At 40.1% G+C, this 20864-nt stretch overlaps 1 protein-coding gene across 5 annotated transcripts in view; it reads right to left on the reverse strand.

Annotated features, from left to right (window-relative positions):
• Positions 1 to 20864, reverse strand: part of LOC119900970 (cilia- and flagella-associated protein 47-like) — a 69813-nt gene that overhangs the window by 24015 nt on the left and 24934 nt on the right. For 2 of the 5 annotated variants that reach the window (XM_038716362.1, XM_038716341.1), the window contains exons 25-51: positions 20451 to 20670; positions 19250 to 19475; positions 17448 to 17565; positions 16570 to 16697; positions 15841 to 15941; positions 15585 to 15710; positions 14119 to 14344; positions 13924 to 13995; positions 13323 to 13460; positions 12762 to 12843; positions 12500 to 12595; positions 11899 to 12082; positions 10011 to 10108; positions 9593 to 9709; positions 8443 to 8577; positions 7840 to 7952; positions 6745 to 6895; positions 6406 to 6494; positions 6022 to 6108; positions 4629 to 4693; positions 4357 to 4493; positions 3692 to 3797; positions 2963 to 3189; positions 2668 to 2809; positions 1266 to 1396; positions 1079 to 1144; positions 455 to 598 (exon numbers count right to left, since the gene is read on the reverse strand). In XM_038716362.1, the coding sequence (XP_038572290.1) occupies positions 455 to 598; positions 1079 to 1144; positions 1266 to 1396; positions 2668 to 2809; positions 2963 to 3189; positions 3692 to 3797; positions 4357 to 4493; positions 4629 to 4693; positions 6022 to 6108; positions 6406 to 6494; positions 6745 to 6895; positions 7840 to 7952; positions 8443 to 8577; positions 9593 to 9709; positions 10011 to 10108; positions 11899 to 12082; positions 12500 to 12595; positions 12762 to 12843; positions 13323 to 13460; positions 13924 to 13995; positions 14119 to 14344; positions 15585 to 15710; positions 15841 to 15941; positions 16570 to 16697; positions 17448 to 17565; positions 19250 to 19475; positions 20451 to 20670 (3525 nt within the window). The remainder of the gene's footprint in view (positions 1 to 454; positions 599 to 1078; positions 1145 to 1265; positions 1397 to 2667; positions 2810 to 2962; positions 3190 to 3691; positions 3798 to 4356; positions 4494 to 4628; positions 4694 to 6021; positions 6109 to 6405; positions 6495 to 6744; positions 6896 to 7839; positions 7953 to 8442; positions 8578 to 9592; positions 9710 to 10010; positions 10109 to 11898; positions 12083 to 12499; positions 12596 to 12761; positions 12844 to 13322; positions 13461 to 13923; positions 13996 to 14118; positions 14345 to 15584; positions 15711 to 15840; positions 15942 to 16569; positions 16698 to 17447; positions 17566 to 19249; positions 19476 to 20450; positions 20671 to 20864) is intronic. The other 3 variants (XM_038716356.1, XM_038716371.1, XM_038716350.1) reach the window with 3 other exon arrangements.

Raw genomic sequence — 20864 nt, forward strand, 5'->3', positions numbered from 1 at the left:
GCTCATTGGAAGTAAAAAAAAAATAAAAATAAAACCCAAAATGTCTGTCGTGGTTCGTAGAAAAGCACTGGATGATGATGCCGGCCATGAAGGAAGCTTAAATTCCCAGATATCATCTTAACAGCCACAAAAACCAGACAGTGTGCTGTTGTTTGAGGCATCAAGATAAGTGGTAGTACTTAAGCTGACTGTTCCCTGAGAGGATGGATCTGAGCTAATGAGAAAAAAGGCCAAATGTGAGGGCTTGGTGGATGAGCATGGCAAGGGATTTTCAAAGTGCTGCTGATATTGAATTATCCTGAACACACACACTAACTCAAGACCACAAAACTATAAAGATGCCATGGTCTATCAAAATGTTTATAATAAGCAAGTTAGTTAAATAGCAAGTATGTGACAAAGGAAGTCACAAACAAAGAAAAATAATTGAAACCACAACAACAAAAGAAATTACCATGACAGTGCATTGTGCAGAAGGGTAAAAGGTGAGGGGGTAACAGGCTCTTGTCCCTGCTGGCACATACAAAACCTCTGGCCCGGAGAATCCCTCACCACACACCTCAGCTTGCATTTTCCAGTCTTTGTGGGTCTCATTGTGCTGTGAGAGACATATAGGCCTGATAAATGCACTCGAAACTACCATTATTAAACGTTTTGACATGTTAAAACCAATTTTGCATAACTAATAACAATAACATAATATACTACTTACTAATATGTTAGTTTCAGTCAAGTGATGTGATCAGATCACAGATATATATTTTAACCTTGCTTTAACATAAGATAAGATCAGCCTTTATTTGTCTAACAGGTGAGAAATTTTAGCATAGAATAAAGTGATAAGTGACAATAAACATACAACTAACACTATCAAATAAATAAATTATACAATACTAAAATATATTTTTACTAATACAAATTAGCAGCGCACTGTGCACAGTGGAAGAGACTACTCTCTTCCAAGAAATCAGGTTCTCATTATGGAAGAAACATCTAAAATCATTGGTAATGCTTTTTGGTTGGCCCTTAATAAGCAGCACAGACACAGACTGATCAATACAATTTCTCTTCCCCTCACCAGTGGTATGTCTTGAGTGACTGACCGGTGAGCAGGCGAGCTAAAGTCCAAGTGGATGAATCCGTCCTGTGGTCACAAATTAGATTTTTGGTAACATTAATAATGAACCACATAAAGCAACAAACAATCCAGCATTTACTTAATATACCATTTACAGGTATACTAAGCTCTGATAGCTGATCTCTACCTGTGAAGTAACCAGTGACTCTAGCACATAGACCCTGGTATCACACCAGGACCTCAGGACCACTTGACATGTAAATTGCCCCACGGAGTCTGCCTGGAACCGTATTGGGATGTCCACACAGCCACAATCTACTGAACAGAGGGAAGAGGAGATCCAGGAAGGGGAGGAGGTCAACAATCAAAGGAAAAGTGTTCACAGTTACATAAGTAAATCACACATGAATGAAGCTGTAAGTGTTAGGATTTGGTTTTTGTACTGTTGTTTTTCCGGTGTTTATTTGATATTGTCTTGGTTTGGAGTTTTGTAATCTAGTTTATTATTTTGGTTCTTTCGTTTTTAGTTTCTTAGTCACTGTCTTGTCTCTCATCTTAGTTCTTCTTCCTGCACCTTGGTTCTTGTTTTAGTATTTACTTCAGGTTCCTTGTCTACATTATTTTGGGTCTAGTCTCCTTTGTACTTTAGCTCTGTGTTCTCCTTTTGAGTTCTTGTTCACTGTACATGTGTGCTTCTGTCTTATTGGTTATTCTCTCTGCCCCATGTCTGCTTGTCTAGTATTCAGTAACCTTGTCTTGTCTGTTACCCCAGTGATCCCTCTGCATGTCTGTCCTTGTTTTCCCCTTCTCTCTCTCTGCCTGTCTCTCTTTCTCTCTCTGCCTGTCTCTCTCTCTCTCTCTCTCTCTCTGCCTGCCTGCCTGCCCCTCGTTAACCCTGATCTCTGTCGCCTGTGTTGCTCCCGCCCTGCTTGTTACTCCCTGTGTGTGTATATATACCTGGTGTTTCTGTCTTGTCTTTGTCGGTTCATTACTTTCTATGTGTGTTATGATCCCTCGTTGTCTGCCTACTCGTCGTGTTTCCCTGTTTCCCTGCACCGTTGGATTTCTGTTTGGACAGCTTTTGTGTTTCTGGACTTTGTCATCAGCCACTCAGTTTGAAGGTGTGCTCGCTTTTTGTTGCCTTGAATAAACCGTCTGAACTTTACCTGCTAGCCTACTTGTCCTGCGTTTGGGTCCTCCAACTTGCTCAACTCTGCCATAACCACCACTGAACATAACAGTAAGAGCATTTCAGTTGGAGGAACTCAAGGACCTTTTGAGGAACTAAGGAACTTTACATGGGTTGCTTCCAGAGCAACAAGGTAGAACATTTAGTTTCTGTGCATTGGTTCCAGGTGTACAAAAACTTTCTTTCAGAAGGTTAGCACTTTCCAGTAGTTAAGCAACTATCGGGGTGGAGTTTGCAGAGTTGAATGCTGCTGATTAGTCACAGACTCCGCGGTTTCTAATTACTGAAGTACTGGGTGCGGCGAAAGCTTTGCTGCCAATTTGTCCCAGTGGCCACTTGAGCCACTGCCCACCTGGGTATGCTGGAAAAAAAGGTATTTATGTATGAGTGGTTTGTGTACCTGCAGGATTCTCCCAAGGTAGGTTGGTGTCTTCTTTTACAGGTATTGTAACAGTACTGGGTAAAGCAAAGTATTGTGGCAAAGACACTTCCACACTGTATTCTACCCCTTTACTGCAGTTCACACCTCTCAACAGTTGGTCCTAACAGGAGACAAGAGAAGAAAAGTGACTAATAAAATATTGACAACAGGGAAAACAACTCACAATACTGATGTGGAATCCCCCCCCCGCCTGCCTACCATACCACCAACCAACCATACACTTCATACTGTATATCCAAAGATCTGCATGTACCTGTTGTTTAAAGAGCTTGCGTGCAGCTGTGGTTGTCCTCACAGTGCTGCTATGCAAGGTGTGTGTCAGCATCCGCTTGCTATATTCATCGGCACTCATGCTGTGCTGACCCCAGATGGCCAGAGCTTGCTCCCAGGCCATATTGATCAACGGCAGACACACCACCTCCTCACACACCTGCCCCACCCTGCAGCGTAGGCTCAGTACTGCTACACACACAGCTGGGTCTGTCGTTAGAGAAAAAACATCACCAGTTGCTGTTGTTAGTTAAGCTCAAGCAGTGTCAGTTTCCCGGTTCGTTACAACAAAAATACACAATTATAAGTGTCAAACTGTATGCTAATGTTGTTTAACTGTCTGTGGAAACACTTTAAACAGGTCATTTAACACGACATCACCCGAGTGTGTCAATTAGTCAAATGAGACAAAAACAGACTAGAAGGAGAGTCTTTCTCCCCGACATTCAGGCTGCCTCTCACTGAAGATTCAGACCATGCCAAAGTAATAACCTGTAATACATTTATGAGTGTTTATCACTGTGGATATGAGACCATGCTTGGTCGAAGACAATACAGAATTTAATTGATGATTATGATATTTAATGTTGGTGTCCTGTCATGAGGATTGATGTTGATAATGTTTGGTTAATGGAAAAGCAGCTACAGTAAATAACATTTAGTTTCAGCAATTTTAGCTTTATGAGCAACATTTGGATGATAGGTTTCCTACCAGAGTTGTTGGGGATGGAGACTATGTTAGCACTGGGCTTGGCAGTGAGAGGGGAAGGAAGAGGTAATCCTGCTGTGGCCTTTACCATATAGACCATATCTCCCACCTAGAGGGACACAGAGACAATAATAAATAAATGAGGGTCACTTGCCACACTGGCTGGTAATGTTTGGAGACCCCCATGGAAAGAAAAGACAAGCTATTGATTTGACTGGCTGGGTTTGGGCGATATGGCCCTAAAACAACATTGTTTTTTTTATACATTTTCAAAATTTCTCTTTTATAATAAAAAGGATTTGCTAAGTAAGAATATTTGCAACAACAATATTTATGAACATAGAAAAAAAAAGAATATGTCTGTAAATGCATTAACATACAAACAAAACAAAACAGAGTCTTGCTGACAGAGCATCTGATTGCACTGACATACCCACAATTAGCATATAAAACACATACACAAACACACTTCAGGATGAAGATTTCATCCAATTAATTCTAATTTAATTTAGCATGCACTGTGGGTTTCCTCTACAGTCTGAGCAATTAGAAACTTATCTACCGTAAGTGCTCACAGCTGTCCGCAATTAAAAGATGCAAGTCAATAATCAATAAAAAAAAAAAAATCCATTTTAGGCAATTGACAGACAACCCAGACACTCACTGACCTGAGGGCAAACTAGCAGCACAGAGCAATACTTGGTGCCTGGGGAGAAGGGCAGGTAGTGGATGTTGAGAGTGTTTGCTTGGCCTGAATTCAGACAAATGCTCTTTACTGGACTCAGGAACTCAGTGCCTTCACCATCTGGGCACACACACAAATGTATAAAGACCGCAAGCAAGCACACATGAATAAAGGCTCAGCATTCACACACATGCATGAATGGTAATTAAGGCAGCACAGAGTACAGAGCATGTGTGCATTTGTGTTCCTACTTACTGAGATCTGCATACTTCTCCTCCATCTCCTCCCTATAGCTCGTGTCTGAAGTCATCTGCTCTATACTGAAAAAGGGGAGGAGGAGGAAAGAAAATCATAATCATTCATAGACTATGTAACCTGATTCAGGCGAACCACAGATGACCTCAGTCCTACTTCAAATCCTCATAGTCAACTCCTGATTAGGAGGAGGAGCTGGTCTGTTTGGCTTTGAAGACATCTCAGGTATTAAGGGATGCATACTAACCAGCTATTCTTAATGGCAACCCAGCACTCTCCTGAAGAACGACCTCATACTGTACCTCACCTTCTGAAGCAGTGATGAGCAGGAGGAACACCCTTTTCCTTTTGATTAAGTTACTCTATAACAACTGTATGCAGAATATTTTATGTCTAATTCTCGTTTGTGTATAGCTAGCACGGAAAGTTTGCTTAAAGCTGGAGACACACAGAATCCAGCAAGGAACTCTGTGGCTGTGAGTTGGGCGGTGCTTACTTGTGGATTGTTCGCTTTCAACATGATAGAAGTCAGAAACTTTCTCATGGTAGAAGTAAACATTACACTAAATTGTGTTTCTGAAAACATGTAAAGCAAGAAATAGGCACTGCAGTAACAGAATCTTTATTCATATTTGACCAGCACTGCCTAGTTTTACAGTTTGATCTGAGTGTCCTGAGCCTGGTGCTTTGTGCTCGATGGGCTCATTTGCATAAACTTGAGAGTGAGTCATGTTTATGCAAATTCTCATACGCGATTGGCCATTAAACCACAGTCAACTCGCCATGGCGTATCCATCATGCACTGTGCGGCCAGATCTCCTGCTCTCCATAGAAAATGAAAAGGATCCGTCAACTTGACATCTGTCAACGGATCCAGTGTGTTTCCAGGTTTAGGCGTGAAAATCCTATGCCAGCAGACAAAAAAATCTGTAGAGACAGAGTGTTGGAGACTGACTACCCAAGGTGCTATAGTCCTTATAAGTGCTAAGTCCATTTACCATACAGAAACAAGGCTCCCCTGTTGTACTCATTAAAACAGCCACTGTATGTTTAAAATCAGCAGGTTGAGCTTAAGATGAACGCAAACAAACAACCTCAAGGGGAGAGGAAAAAAAAATCTTAATGAACTTCAGCCTACAGATGTCTGCAAATTCTCTCCATTTCACTCGGGCAGTTTATCTCACCTCCCCGCATGATTCACATGGGTCACATTTTCAGGTCGGAAAACATCTAATCCCTGCTTTGTGATGTGAAGACTTTTGTCATGTTAACCCCTGGATGGTGCCCACGAAAATAAATATAAGCCTTTGTGCACAAGAAACTGCCACAATACAGTGTGTGCTTCTGATTGTGTGTGAGTGTATTAGCTGTCTCTGCTGAGTGCATGTGTTACCTGGTTTTGGAGGAGGCCTGCTGAACAAGGCCATGTTTCTTCTTTTCAGGCTCCAGTGGGTTGAACAGAGACTCCACCAGCACCACCCTAAATACACACACACACACACACACCAGAGAGGTTTGAATTCAGCAATACAACACACATTCTGTACTAGGAGTTGGAAAGCCACATTGCTGTTGAATTTTCTTAATATCATTTAAACAAAATGTAATTTACCCCCATTGTGCTAAGTATCTGCCAGTATCTAAAACCTGGGCAAGTAACACCAAAGATATCTAAATAGCTAGATTCTACTAGATTTTTTGTACTTTTACGGTGAGAGGGGATTCTTAACAGCCACAAATTGCGTACATACACGTGTACGTGGACACAGACACCTACCTAAACACAGCTTCTTTGTTGAAAGGGTTGGTCACAGGCACCTGGATTACATTCAGCTGGTAGCATGGAGACTTGCACTTGACAGTGTTCTAAGGAGAGACAGTAAGACGCAGACAGTCTGTCATCTAGTTATCATCAGACTACGGTTGTAGCCAGCCACTCTCTTTAACAGCCAGCCTTTGGAAACACACTGTACTCCAAACTACAGTTTGTTTGATATGTGTTAGACACAGCACACTAGTGTGTAGCGATTTAGTGCTATCAACAAATCTGTAAGTGGGGTATTAAGTGTAACTACAGCGTGATAGTCAGTCCACCCCTTTAGTTAATTATACTCACTGTTGGTGTGATGTGACTGACGTGGGTCTTCAGGTTGAAGGCGAGAGTGGTGCCGTACAGGCCAAAAGGAGAGCTGGAGATGAGCAGAAGGACTGCGTGCATGGGCTGCATGAAGGAGCAGCTGAACTGGACGGTCAGTTCAGTGCTCGCTCTGAGAAAATCAACACAGCCATCGGCACATGTGATAATTCAGCCTCTGTTCTACATGAACCAGAAGGCACTTCACGGTGCACTTCTTTTACAACTCAATTATTTTATTATACAACCTGGCATTTTCAGATTATAATAGTAATGCATCCGCAGGATTGTAATATTATGCTTCTGCATAATGGCATTGCCCTTAAAGACAACATTTATTTATTTATTGAGTAAAGCTAGGGATTCAATATGTGATGTGGGATATTTTTATACAGAGATACACTTTTAATGAGCTAAAATCTCAAAGCAAATCCAAATTTACTCCACTTGGGCACTTGAATAAGTTGAAAAGCGTTTTTCCTTTTCTTTGCAGGGCACATGTCTGCCCAAAAAAGTTATTTTAGAAGTGGAGATGCAAAGGCACTTCTTCACTAAGGAAACCAGTTTTAGTGTAGTTTAGTATTCATTGTTGATGCTCACTACAAAGGCATGCACCAATGTTTCATAATTACAATTTTACTGCATGAGACTTTTTTTCTTAAGATTGTGTATGCTTCAACCTGGAAAAATAACCCTGTAAACACTTCCTTATGTTTGTAGCAGATCATTTTAGTGTGTTGCAATTAAATGTAGTTCTTAAATTTAAATGGAAATAATGCAAATGTCAAACCAATCCAACACAAGGCAAGGTCTGAATTCTGATCCAATTATGTGCATAATGCAAAACTAGACATGTTCAAGTATAAAACAGTCCTTTTAAGGAGTGTTGGCAGGTTTGGTTACATCAATACCATAAAAAGAGACAGCATAATGTACATATGTGTAAATCACAATAATGTATTATAATTGAATGAGTATTCATTTAAATATTTACCATTAGTATTTATTGAATATCTTTAGTTTTGAAAAAAAATTGCACTGTGTGTTTGCTTGTTTAATAAAGGGTAAAAAATATACTTTGGAGGAATGATGACAGTGTGTCCACCAGGGAGGGAGAAGAGATGGGCATCGTCTCCTAGAAGGAAGGCCTGGTATTTGACAGGCTTGGAGGTTGGGCTTTTCAGACGAATCTGGAAACACACACACACACACACACACACACACGTTTTTTATACAAATTGTATAAACACAGGCAAGCACAACCACAACATAGAGACAAATGCTGCTGCTGCTGCCAGAAAACAAGACAATGAGTCTTCCTTAGCTCAGACTGACATCTATTTTTTGTTAGGCTTGTAATGCGGCTTAACCTGACAATGTGGATCATTACCCAAATGCATATTTGTCTGTGTTTGTAATCATGTTAGTGTGTGTGTTTCTATAATCCTATTTATATATGTGTGTGTCTATAATCCTGTTAATGTGTGTCTGTGTGATCCCAGCTGCAGTATTTTTATGTGTCTGTGTTTGTGTCATTATCTGTCCAGGAGGTCATCATCCAAGCCATTTTCAGTCTCACAGTGCTCATGAATATGATTTACAAGGCATGCAGTTAAAATTTTATTAAGCTGTCTTTTAAGACCAACATCGGAGTTGTGTTCGTGTGTGTGTGTGTGTTACCTGTTTGCTGAAAGTGTTGTGCAGGCCTCCTGAGAGAGTAATGGTGTGCACTGGCAGGTACTGAGGCAGTCTCTCATACAGGTGAACACACAGCATTAACATGTGCACTGGATTGGGGTCTGACAAGTCTGTTGGCTGAACACACCACACAGACACACTCAGATACAGGGACACACAGGGACAAAGTCACAACAGGAAGTCGGAAATCTTGAGAAAACAGGGCTTAAAGCAAAGAAATTGTCTGTGCCTGAAATTTGTTCAAGTGTTAGGAGAAAGAATGGAAGAGAAGGTGAGTCCACGAAATGATTAAAATAAATAACGGAAAATGCACCACTGAACACAATAAGAGTCATCATGTACACAAAATATCTGGAACATTTTAACATGTCTTAAGTCCCGTGTGTCTGTGTCAAAATGGCATGTATTAAAAATAAATTGATTTTCAAATCTAAAATGGTTCTGAGCCTGAGAACTTTAAGCCCTGTGAATAGATTGACAAACTAAACCAGGATGAGGCGGTTTCATAAAGTTGATTTAAAGCAAATGGGATCAGAAAAGAATTGCACAGAAGAATTGCATTAATAAATTTGAAACACAGACCTACGATATCAAGCATATATCACATCAATATACAGTGAGGTATATTGAACAGAATGTGAAGAAGATAATAATAATAAAGCAAAAACTGATAAAGTCACTGCCATAAACAAAGCAAAAGAGAACATTTGGCAGCATGTTGAACATAGACTGTGTAATAAGTAGACATAAACCGAACAGATGAACTCTTTCTAAGCATATAATCCTGGGTTCAAGTGCAGTGTGAGTAATGTCAAGTTTTTTTCCCATTAAGTGCTGAAAGATAATGTGCAAGACAGCTAAGATGCAACATGACATTAAACAATGTTGAAGTATCGAATGTCTTTAGATTGGTTGTCTATTGCCTTGACAAGGAAAGGAACCGCGTTATAACTGGTTTTAGTTTGGCTGATTAACTAACCTGACCAGGACCAGGCTAGTCTGGAGGAATAAGTTTTTCGTGATAACTTAGGTCACTTTTTATGAAAATATTCCTATTTTACTGAAGTAAGTCTGAAGTTATACTAGTCATCTTGCTGTATGAAACACTGCTCTGGTCCCATCTGGAATTTACCTGTACATCTAGGTTGAGACAAAGTGTCGTCAGGGCCTGGGCCACTATGATGTTGTTGTGAAGGATCTGCTCCAGAGTGCTAGTTGTGGTGTACATCCTCCCGAAGTGGCTGCAGATCTTATTAGGCACAAAAAAAACTATGACAAGGTTTTTCTGTAACGAGCTCTAGCAGGCAAAACGCTACAACTAAAACAGAGAGCGAGTTGCACTCTCATAAACACACACACACACACACAAAACTGTGTTTAGCATGATAAGAGGCTCCTCTAATCTTGTTCAGGACTAAGTGCGTCCTCATCACATCAATCACAGTGCCACTTACAGACATTAGCCGCCATCCCTCATTAACTCAAACACACTGAAGAGGGTCTGCACAAAATTAACGGACACACTCAGAGACACATGTACACACACTGACCAGAAAAGGGCAGTAGGCAGCAAGCAGAGCAGCTAGCACCAGTCCATCTGTCAAGTCCAGGTCAAAATTCACTATCCAGCGTGCTGGTGGGACACCACCTGCAAAACATTACCATGCAGAAACGACCTATCAATCAGTAATAAATTTCAAGGAATCAAAAGGTAGTAAAAACATTACCATCCTCAAGCCTTACAGGATTTTAAATTGTGTACTATGTGCTGAAGAAATGCTTTCACGAGGTCTGACTACATTCAGAAAGTATGAAACGCACAACATATTAAACATTCAATGAAAAAAAAGGTTTAACAGTTTAAAACAGGCTCAACACAGTATGCACAGACTGTAGTTGTACTGATCACAAAGACCGCAAAATAATTCAACATAAGGGGCCTATTATGACAAATACAGAAAAACTGTTTCTGACTAGCAGCATAACAGCATGTTTAATGACATATTACAGATCTCAATCAATATGTGGAACCTAAAGAAGAAAAAACATCTATTTGCTAGGCTAATTAATAATTATTTTACATTTACAGATGTTCTGTCCTATGTGGCCAGGAACAGCTCCAAATCCATTACCAAGTTTGCCGATCACATTACATAGGACATTCAGTTCAATTTTATTTATATACTGTAGCAGCAAATCGTAACAGAAGGTATCTCAGGGCACTTTTCATATATGCCTTTACTACCTTCGACATCTTAAAAATCTCTGGTAGTTCTAAAGACCTTCTACTCTGGTACTGTTCCTGAGAATCCTGACAAGTGGCATTGCCAACCGGCCTGGGAACTTCTCTGCTCAGGACTGTAGAGCCCAGATTAGGGATGTCCCAATTAAGTGTTTTTTTGTAAATCGCAGGTGAGGTGCACCACATTAAATTTTGCATATCTTATTTTTCATGACATACATGATCCAAATACTGAAGCTCATGACCCAGGTTAAATCCCCCACTGTGACCCATCCACCATTGTGTCCCTGAGCAAGACACTTAACCCCTAGTTGCTCCAGAGGCGTGTGACCTCTGACATATATAGCAATTGTAAGTCGCTGTTAATGTTAAAACTGTTAAGCTGCTAAGTTATTGATATGATATGAATGAAAGTTTAAGTGGGGAGTGAAACAGCTGATACTTTCATCAGCTAACACGTATCACCCAGTGCAAAAAGACTCCACTTGTGATTTTACAGTGGTGTTATAGAGAGCAGTGTCTTCCCACCACAAGTCTTTGGATGGATACAACAGCCATGTTACATTTTTTTCTGTCCTCCAGTTACTCACAGAAATAATGTTGATTACGGATAGCTGATATGACCTGCTGTGGGCGACATTTCACAAGCTGTTATCTGAATGTTTTGTACACTGCTCTTTGTTAATGAGTAAGAGAGGGGAGAGATTACAGATCTAATTACTGATCTGTTGGCGTCGAGTTTAGTGAATCTGTGTTTTCTGTCAGAACTCATAGCAATTATTTTCACATTCACAGACTCTAACTTTTACTTTCATATGCGAGCAAAATGATGCACTGTGGAGCCCAGCAGTCAGAAAGGAGAGCAGTTTTGCAACACTAGCAGACTGAGGTAGACAAATCAGTAGAAGTACAGTAAAGAAAGGATCTTTATTTAAGCCGATACTAATCCATTAAATATGCTTGAATCGGCTCAGGCTACTACAACATTTCTACTACAGACTGAGTCTATATACACTGTAGTAGGTTACAACTTATGTTTATAGTTGTTTATCTTTAAGTTATTAGGTTTTATATTTTTGGTTCTTACTTTTATTAGAATAATTATTCACTATGCCACACTGCATTTCACTGCACATTGTGAAATGCACCTTTGAACTTTGAATCTTAAAAAAAGTTATACATGTTTTGTGTCATACCTGTACCCCACGCAGTCTTCCTCGAGCTCTGGTAGTGCATGTTGAGCCATGAGAGCAGCTGGAGCTCTCGGACTGAATAGATGTTACTGGCAAGCGGCTGTAAGCCAGGGAGGATTCCATCAACGTTTTTGTGGTTCAAACTTGAGTTCAAACCGCTCTCTGCCACGCGACACAACACCAGCACCTGGGCATGTGCAGAGGAACATTCAATACTGGTATTTAACAAGAGGAGACTGACATTTCTCAGCACTAGTCTACTTTACATTAGCTTCTATTAAGCTGATAGGAGCTATAAACCTTTGTAAAGTCAAAGTGCTTTCATGTAACCTTTGATTGAACCTTTATTTGACTGTCAATAAGTATTAATTATTTCAGACAACCACTGCCTGGAAGGGACAGAAAGACATAACTCATGAGAAAGCTTGAGTCTAAAAGGTACATCACATTGATTGAGGTAATTTGCAGCTCCATTCTATTAATTGCACAGGTGTGGAAAATTAAATTCCACAAGATCACAGAGTGACTTGAAGGGATTTCCATGAACCTGCATATAGTGGATAAGGACAGGGCAAAACAGAGGGAGCCAGAAAGAGTTTTTCACCTTGTATATTTGCAGCAGCACGTCAGTCCACGATCGTTTGCTCAGAGACTCATAGTCAACACTGCTGTAGTCCAGACCATATGCTTCCTCATTTGCCTAAGAGAAACACACATATATGTATATATGGCACAATAGAAATATGTTGTGTGTGAGACCATGAGTGAGACCAAAGAGGCCTCACTAAAGGAACAGGACATTTACAATTTGATGCACATGGTGTAGGTCTACAACCCAATTGTTTTGTGTGCATGTTTATCTTTACCTGCAGGGAGCACCAGTGTTTGAACTCCTGCTTGTCTAGCAAGTACTCTGGTCTGATGTGACAAAGGCAGGCTCCCTGCACCCTGAAACAAAATTATAATGAAAAGAAAAAAAACAAAAAAACATGACAGTGGCCCCAAATATTTTCCAAAATGTAATTTTAGCCCTTTTCAGATATGGAAAATGTTACACTGCTTCATTTATCTCCTAAAGTGTGGCACTTTGCCTTTCAGACAAGACAGTAGGTGTTCATTACATAAATGTTCCTTACAAAACATTTATGTAACAATGCTGGTGTGATTAGTGCTGTAGTTGTATGATTTATTTCTACCTTTTACCGCTGACGGCATTCAATTCATACTTTTGGCATGTGCCATGTTGGTAGCTTTACAGAAACTGATCTTGGAACATTGCTGCTTGTGACTTTTACATAAACGTGAATCTGGTACATATTCAAACACAACCAACACATTTTCATTACATATACATAACAAAAGGCACGTCTGAAAGGGGCCTTAGTCAGGGGTCAAACTAATAATGTCAGCAGCATTGTATGGCCTACCTGAGAAAAGCAAGTATGGCTTCATGCTGTTGTAGCAGCTGATTGGTGCGCTGGTCAATATCATTGGAAAAAGTCTGACAGTGAGGAATACCAGGAATCTGTTTGCCAGTCAGGTAATGAAGCATGTCCACTACAGACCTGAACACAACAATTCAAACAGTACTATACAGTTATATGCTTTGCATCTAGAGCAAGATCAATGCTGATATTAATTAAAATCCCACTAGAGCTTCAGTTCAACTATCATCTACTATTTTCCTTGACCCATTGTAACTCTAAATAACCAATGGTGAATACAAACCTGAGTAGACTGCCCAGTGCCATTTAAAAAAACAGACAAACATTATTTGCACATGAGATTTCCATATAAAAGAAGTAGTCAGCTGACAGAAGCTGCTTTCAAGGTGTATAATTTCAACCTCTTTGAATAACTTAGTTTCACTATGGTTGGTGATTTAAACTTCCAGCTCTATGTAATGTTGTCATAATATTAGCTAAGTCAGCCTTCACTACTTTGCAGCATAAGAATTCATCTGAGAACTACAAAAAACATTTGTAACTATCTGCTCAAAGGGTGTGTACACATCACTCATATACATACCTGGAGTCTTTATTTTGACTGACTCGATAAGTCCGTCCACTGGAATGACTCGTTTGAATTTTCGACACAACTCTGGAGGAAGAGAGGAGACATACATTATAGTAGAAGTCACTTAAAGTGGAAGTCCTCTAACATAAACAAAGTCTCCAAATGTGGCTCCTGAGAAAAATTAATAGGAGAATCTCTAGGGTATACCTTCTGAGCGTGTGTGGTACAGAGATAGGGTGTGGTCCATTCGGCCACCCAAAGAGGCTAAACCACCTCTTCACAGCCACTAAAACATTCTGGTAATACTGTCCTTCCTCTGAGTTGGCAGCAGGGAATTCTGGGACACCAATACCGGTAGGGGTGTCTCTGTTAGGAGAGACGTTTGTATCCCTGCTGGACTGACCGCTCACACTGTCGCTGTCTGGTAAGGAGTCTGAACAGGACAGATGCACACAGTGTTCAGTACATAAAAACACACTCCTGCTGAGGAAAGATATAGATCAGTGGTTCCCAGCCTGGGGTCCGGTCACAGGGGGTTCCCAAAGCTTTATCTGTTTTGAGGTTGTAAAAAAAACTTTTATTTGCACATTTTTTTAAAATCGTGATAACACACTAGATAATTTATACAAAGTCTGTATAAATTTTTTTCCTCACTTAAAGCAGTAGGCAGACTACTTAGTAGTAGGGCTGTAATGGTTTTGAAACAGAGACCAAGTCCATGATCTCATGTCACGGATCCGAGAGACAGGACCGCGGCACACCCGCTCATTGGACTGTTGAGCTCTCATTAAGACAACTGTGGCGGTGGCGGCTGGTGGGGGGTGGGCTCGGTAGCGGTGTATATTGTAGGCTATTCGTATTAACAGTTATTGTAGGTCATTTTTCCACCTTATACTTTAGTGTTTATTTACTTGAATCTGTTCTTCTCCCCACACTCACACACACCTTGCCTTCACCTCTGGTCTCTGGACAAACACGCTGGCTGGCTCCGCCTCTTTCTGTCTTTCTCTCCCTGTATGTGTCTCAGCTGATTTTCTCCATCAGCAGTATGTTTCATAAAGTCGCCCTGTTTAATAAATTCACCTGTGATTCAGTTTTCAAGTGTGCCACATGTTGATCGGAACTGAAACTTAACGTTAGTGAGTGACATCTGCAGTGGTGCGTTCACTGTCGCTCCGTAATGTGACATTTCCTGCGTGTAATACCACATGACCTCTCCCTCTCCGTTTCTCTGCAAAATGCTAAAGTGGTTTGCCAAATATACTTTAGCAGGTGCAACTATACCTGTCTGGCCTGCCCAAGTAAAGTATAGGCCTATGTTGAAAACACTTAAGTTAGTGCAAGCTGTAGGCCTATAGGCTATTTTGTAAATATTACACCTTATAAACACCTTTTCTTGTTATTAAACAATACCAAGAAACAAAACACCAGGAGACTGTTGGTGAAGGCCAGCCAAGAGATGGCATTGATTTACACAGAGCCATGGAGGTGTCATTTGACTCCATTTGTTCACTATTAGTAAGTAATTACATAATATTTTTCTGTGTGCGTGTTTTGTCAGCTGTTTGAAAGGCTCAGCTTTTCTTAGATAAAAGTAGGGGGGGCGCCAGGGAAAAAAGGTTCGGAACCACTGATATAGATCATCATGCACATAGTATATTTTATTATTTAACCTGAGGCTGAGTTCTTGTTTGTTGCTGAGCTGTTGCGATCAAACAATGAGGAGGAAGATGAAGTCGGACCAGAGGCAGGACTTGGTGTGTGATAGGGCTGAAGGATCGCCTCAACAGCTGTGGCCCCTAAATGACAGACATTCATACAATACAATAAATAATCATAGCTGCAGAATGATTTATTGTGTGTCTTTGATATACCCCCCCCCCCCATCCATGGTGTCATGGATGTTTGTTTGTGTATGTTATGCAGTACCAGTCTTGAGAATGATCTGTTGCTCGGAGCGGTGCAGGGCCAGGAAGGGCCAGACTGTCAACAGACAGTTCTCAGCAGTAGCACACAACCTAACCTTAAACCTGGAGGGAGAGGAAGTTGGTAGACTAAATCAACTTTAAATTTATGGGTTTTAAGGATAAGGCTGTTGATATTCTCTTATTTTTGTTATTGTTGACAAATCCAATGAAAAGTCCAAAACCAACAGTTCGTCCCTCAATACTTTCTGACTTGCCTACTACCCTCTGGGTTCTGAACCCCAACAGCTCACAAATATAAAGCTTCATCTTTCATTTTCACTAATTTCCTAAAATAGCTGGTCAACTCAAGCAGGAGGGAATCTGTTGGGGACAATTTTCAGCGGTGGATTAATCCACATTTGGTGCTGTTTTGAGTATTTCTTTCTTTTTTTTACACTAGGCAATTAAGCTAGTCTAAGTTATGTAAAAAAAAAAAGAAACTTGAATTCTGAAGGTGTACGGTTGGAAAATGTTTATGTATTGCTCAACCCATAACCCCAATACAGCATCTTTGTATCAGTTAAATAGAAAGAGGAGTGTCTGTATTTTTAATGGTGCTGAAAATCATACCTTCGGGATTTCTAAATACCCTGGTATACCGTAATACCCTAATACTTCCCAAGCCCAGTAGACAAAAAAACAAAGAGACAAAAGGTGATGTGAGGGGTGGTGTTTTAGAATAACCAATTACCTGTTTTGGAGGTGGTCAGTGAAGGTGATAGTTGTGCAGACGGACAGAGGGACGGTGGAGCAGAAGGACACACTGCAGATTAGAGAGGCCACATTGGCCTCTTGGTTCTGGATGCCAACGGGATATCTCTATGGTTGCAGATAGAGTGGGAAAGAGAGTTAATTTCACAGATCGTGACAATATTTCTGTGCCAAAGTGCTAGTCAGGAAAATCAGTTACACTAGTCATATGAATCCAGTTTGTTTCACCTGATGAACAGATGGATTCAGTGACAGATCTGGACACACAAAATTAGGTTTTGCTCATGCTGCTACAAGATCTTCAAAAATTGACTGGGGAGACATCAGCCTCATGTTGCAACTGGAAGTTATATAGATGTAATGGTATCTGGACAGTGTTTGATTATGGTGTAAACAGCATGGCCATTGAAGATGTCTGACAGATATTTTAAGCCATAATGTGGACCTCCATTTATACAGTCTTAAAAAATACAGTCCACAGAGAATATTGCATGTAGCCCTTTTTATATTCAGTCTATGATGTAGCCAGATATGGAAACTACAGAACACAACCTTGCAAGTGAAATTCAAACCAATTACATTTAGAGCAGTATGTAAATTTGGTCGCTCATCCACGTGCTAGAATACACTCAAAGGACGAACTGCATTCATTAACTTTAGTTGTACATTTTTACACGACTACATAATTTCTTCTTGACTGGGAGGAAACATCTTTGATATCATAAACCACCAGTGAAACAAATACAGTGCAACTTATTGTATACAGCATCTAAACCATCTGACACAAAACTCTTCACTGAGGCAAGTAACAACATCTGTTTTCTTGTCAGATGGTCCTCCATTTGTACAGGACTGTACCTGATCCAGGTTTTGAGCAGGGATGTTGTTACCCTCAGGAAAGATGACTGAAACAGGCTGTATCTTTGTCCCATCCTCCAGTTCTACTTCATCCACCTCAGCTGATACCATAGTTCCACTGGAAGATAAACAGTGGATTTGTAAAAGAATACGCAACATCCAGGTATGATGAGACTTAATAAAAAGCTCAATAAAAGTTACTAAATGGACTTTGAGTGAGATTGTTTGTCAAAACTAAAAGTTATAACAAACCTAATGGGAAGTCCTTACAGTGCTGTGAAGAAAAATATATAAATACAAAATATGAACATTTATAATTCTACAACGCTGAGAAAATTCCATCCACTGACGAAAAGCATGTGACATGTTCGAAAGCTACAAAGCAGCTACTAAGTGGACCATGTGGTTCAGTCAACTGCTGTCTCCAAGGTCCAGAATACAATTTGAAACTCATCCAAAACAGATGTTTAAATAGATAAATATATACCCAATTGGAAAAAGTTTGGTTCTGAATAAATTATAATTTATAATAAATTATAAGATTTATGGTGGAGATTTTTGGTGGAGATTATTGCAATAGTTGAACCTTGCAGATATCAAAGCATTACTCTGTGAGAGCTTGCTGAAAGAAAGAAAACCTGCTACGTTTTCAGATGATAAAAAGCAGATTTGGTGACATAACCTATATGGGCCTTTTATTATTTTAAGTTATTTTACAGCGTTTTGAGAAATGATTATCTACTGAGCAGCACTCAAGTAGTACCAAAAAATAAGTTTACTGGGATATAGATCAAGTTCAAGTTTCTTGAATTACCACACGGCTAGGCTGGTGGAATTAATCTCAGCACAGAGGGAATGGCTGTAACAATACACCACATACAAATGATCCTATTATCATCAACTACTTGACTACTAAGGCAGCCTCTGTACTATGAGAAGCCTGAAAACCAGACCGAAATATTTCTACTTTATTGTTTCAGTTGAGAAAACAATTTCTTCGCATGGAGACCAGTTTCTCAAAAATTTTAAAAGTAACGACAATGGTAGATATAAGTGAAAATGAAAGATGTATGATAAAAACTAGACAACTGTGGTTTAAGTGCTAAATTTAAGTTGAAATGTGTTAATAGAAAATGTTTGGTAATGAGAGTACAGAAATCCTTCTAAATCAAATGATCAAAATTGAAACATTGAACACTGATTAACATTGAAAGCTATGCAATGCATCCGGCTGTATTGATATAAGTGTGTTCTCACGTAGCACCCTCTGCACATTGCTTGTGGGTAAGTGTTGTTTTAGCATGTCCACCGTGCTCTACAGTAGATAGGTTTTTTTGAGGAGATAAAGATATTTATGCATGCACTATGTTCCTCTGTTTAGTCATGGAGATGTTGGTCTTATTGGCTTACAATGTAAGCAAAATCCAACATTAGTACAGACCTTCCAGTTAATGAGTCCTGGCTTCAATGATAAAAATCCCACTTAAATGAATAATGTAGTCAGTTGATGTGTGTGGCAGTGTTTCCACTGCAGTCATTTAGCTCCAATGGCTCAACACAGCTGGTAAATTGCTACAAGCTAGAAAAATGTAAATACAATAAAAATCCATCATTGTTATTGCTCAGCTTATGCAAAAAAGCTGACAACTAACACTGTGATCGCAAAGAAGTGGCCCATTTGTCATGATCCAAATAATCAGAAGTATGGCATTCATAAAATGTAACTGGAACTGGAATAGTTTTAGGCCTGGGGTGACCAGAAAACACAGTGTATGTGTGTGTGTGTGTGTGTGTAAACCAACTTAGGGTATCCTAAGGCCAGCAGGGTGAGTGTTGCAGTTGCGTTGCTTTCCAGGGGTACTGGTGTAAGGAGGATTTGAGGGGGGTGGATGGTGATACAGGAAAGCTGGACAGTAATAGTGATGGACAGTTCTCGGTAGGGTTGTTGTTCCTCCTCTCCTGCCATCCCCTTGTCTCCCTTGTTTCCCACATAAAGAGGGATGGACAGTTTAGTCACTCGTCTAGAACCTAGGTGAAAAAACGTACAAATCACGTTAAGAACACGGAAGCAGGTTACATGGAAGTAACTCCAGTTCTACAAGTACAAGCACACCATCACTCACTATCACAATGTTAATGAAAGAATGTAAACACAAAGCGGCATGATCACGTATGATACGTGCATACATCTAGTTGTGTGGTGGTGCTATCAATGGGTCATCAGTATACATGTCAGCACCTACAGTTCATAAGTTAAATTCCCGAAACTGTCAGTGCGTCATGACTAGGAGAACCCTGTGTTTAAAGGGGATAAAAGTAGTTGTGACTGGCCATGATAGTCAAGCCTCTAATTTTCTGTGGGTAAAAATATTATTATATGGAATTCCAAGAGGATAACATTAAAGGCTCTATCAAGCCATAAGGAAGTCTTATGTATTGTGAGGCTTCACACAGACAGACAGGTGAAAAAGTAAAGCATTTTTCCTGAAACTATTGGACAAAAATGACTGGCCTGTTTCTGGTGGCTCTCATCTTGACAAGAATAAGTATTGCCTCAAGAGGCTGGGTCCCAGTGAGAAACATAATTCTTCATTTATGGTCCATCACTAAAGATTATTAAGGCTCCATGATTTAACATAAGAACATTCTTTAACCGAGTATTATTTTAATTTAGATTTAGTTTATGTTTTACTTCTTAGCTTAGCTTTGGCCAATGTGAAATTATATGGGCTGTTACACTCTGTTAAGCTATGAAATATGTTGTGCATTATCAAGTTTTACTCCAGACGTGTATTTGTGTGTGTGGGAGAAAGGGGTCGAGTGATATAAATTATGATGGTGTGATTTGAGAGTGTGTAAGAGAAAAATTATATTTACAGTTCCATGACTCTGTATGTGTGAAAGACAGGAAGGCAGAAAAAAATAAAGTAATCGATCATAGTGTGTGTGTGTGTGTGTGTGTGTGTGTGTGTGTGTGTGTGTGTGTGTTCATTCATTTCTCACCTGCTCTGATAACCTCAGGGCTGATGCTGACCGCCAAGCAGATGGACTGGCTGGGCCCCAGACTGCCTGATGATGGAGCCACCATACATAGCTTCTCCATTCTTCTGTCTTCTGTTGGGCCCGCTATTGCATTGCAGTCAAACCACCAGTTTACATGCTCCCTGACTCCCTTATGCCAAAACACACTCTCTTCACACACTGCTTTCAGCTCCACTATCTGCTGAGGGGAAGCAAAGCAAGAAACAGAGTTGGACTAAAAGAACAGACAGCACAGAGTATAAGAAAAAAAGAAACAAGCAATAATTTGTCAGAAGGTGGTGTCAGATATTTACTAGGACGGCACATACTGCATGATGACAGGTAGATGTGTAAAAATGAAAACTACAAGGGAGAAAAGAGGATGAAGAGATCCAG

Source organism: Micropterus salmoides, unplaced genomic scaffold (genome assembly GCF_014851395.1).
Source record: "Micropterus salmoides isolate LMB-PRFRI ecotype aquatic unplaced genomic scaffold, ASM1485139v1 Ms_hic_scaffold_1, whole genome shotgun sequence".
Classification (NCBI taxonomy): domain Eukaryota; kingdom Metazoa; phylum Chordata; class Actinopteri; order Centrarchiformes; family Centrarchidae; genus Micropterus; species Micropterus salmoides.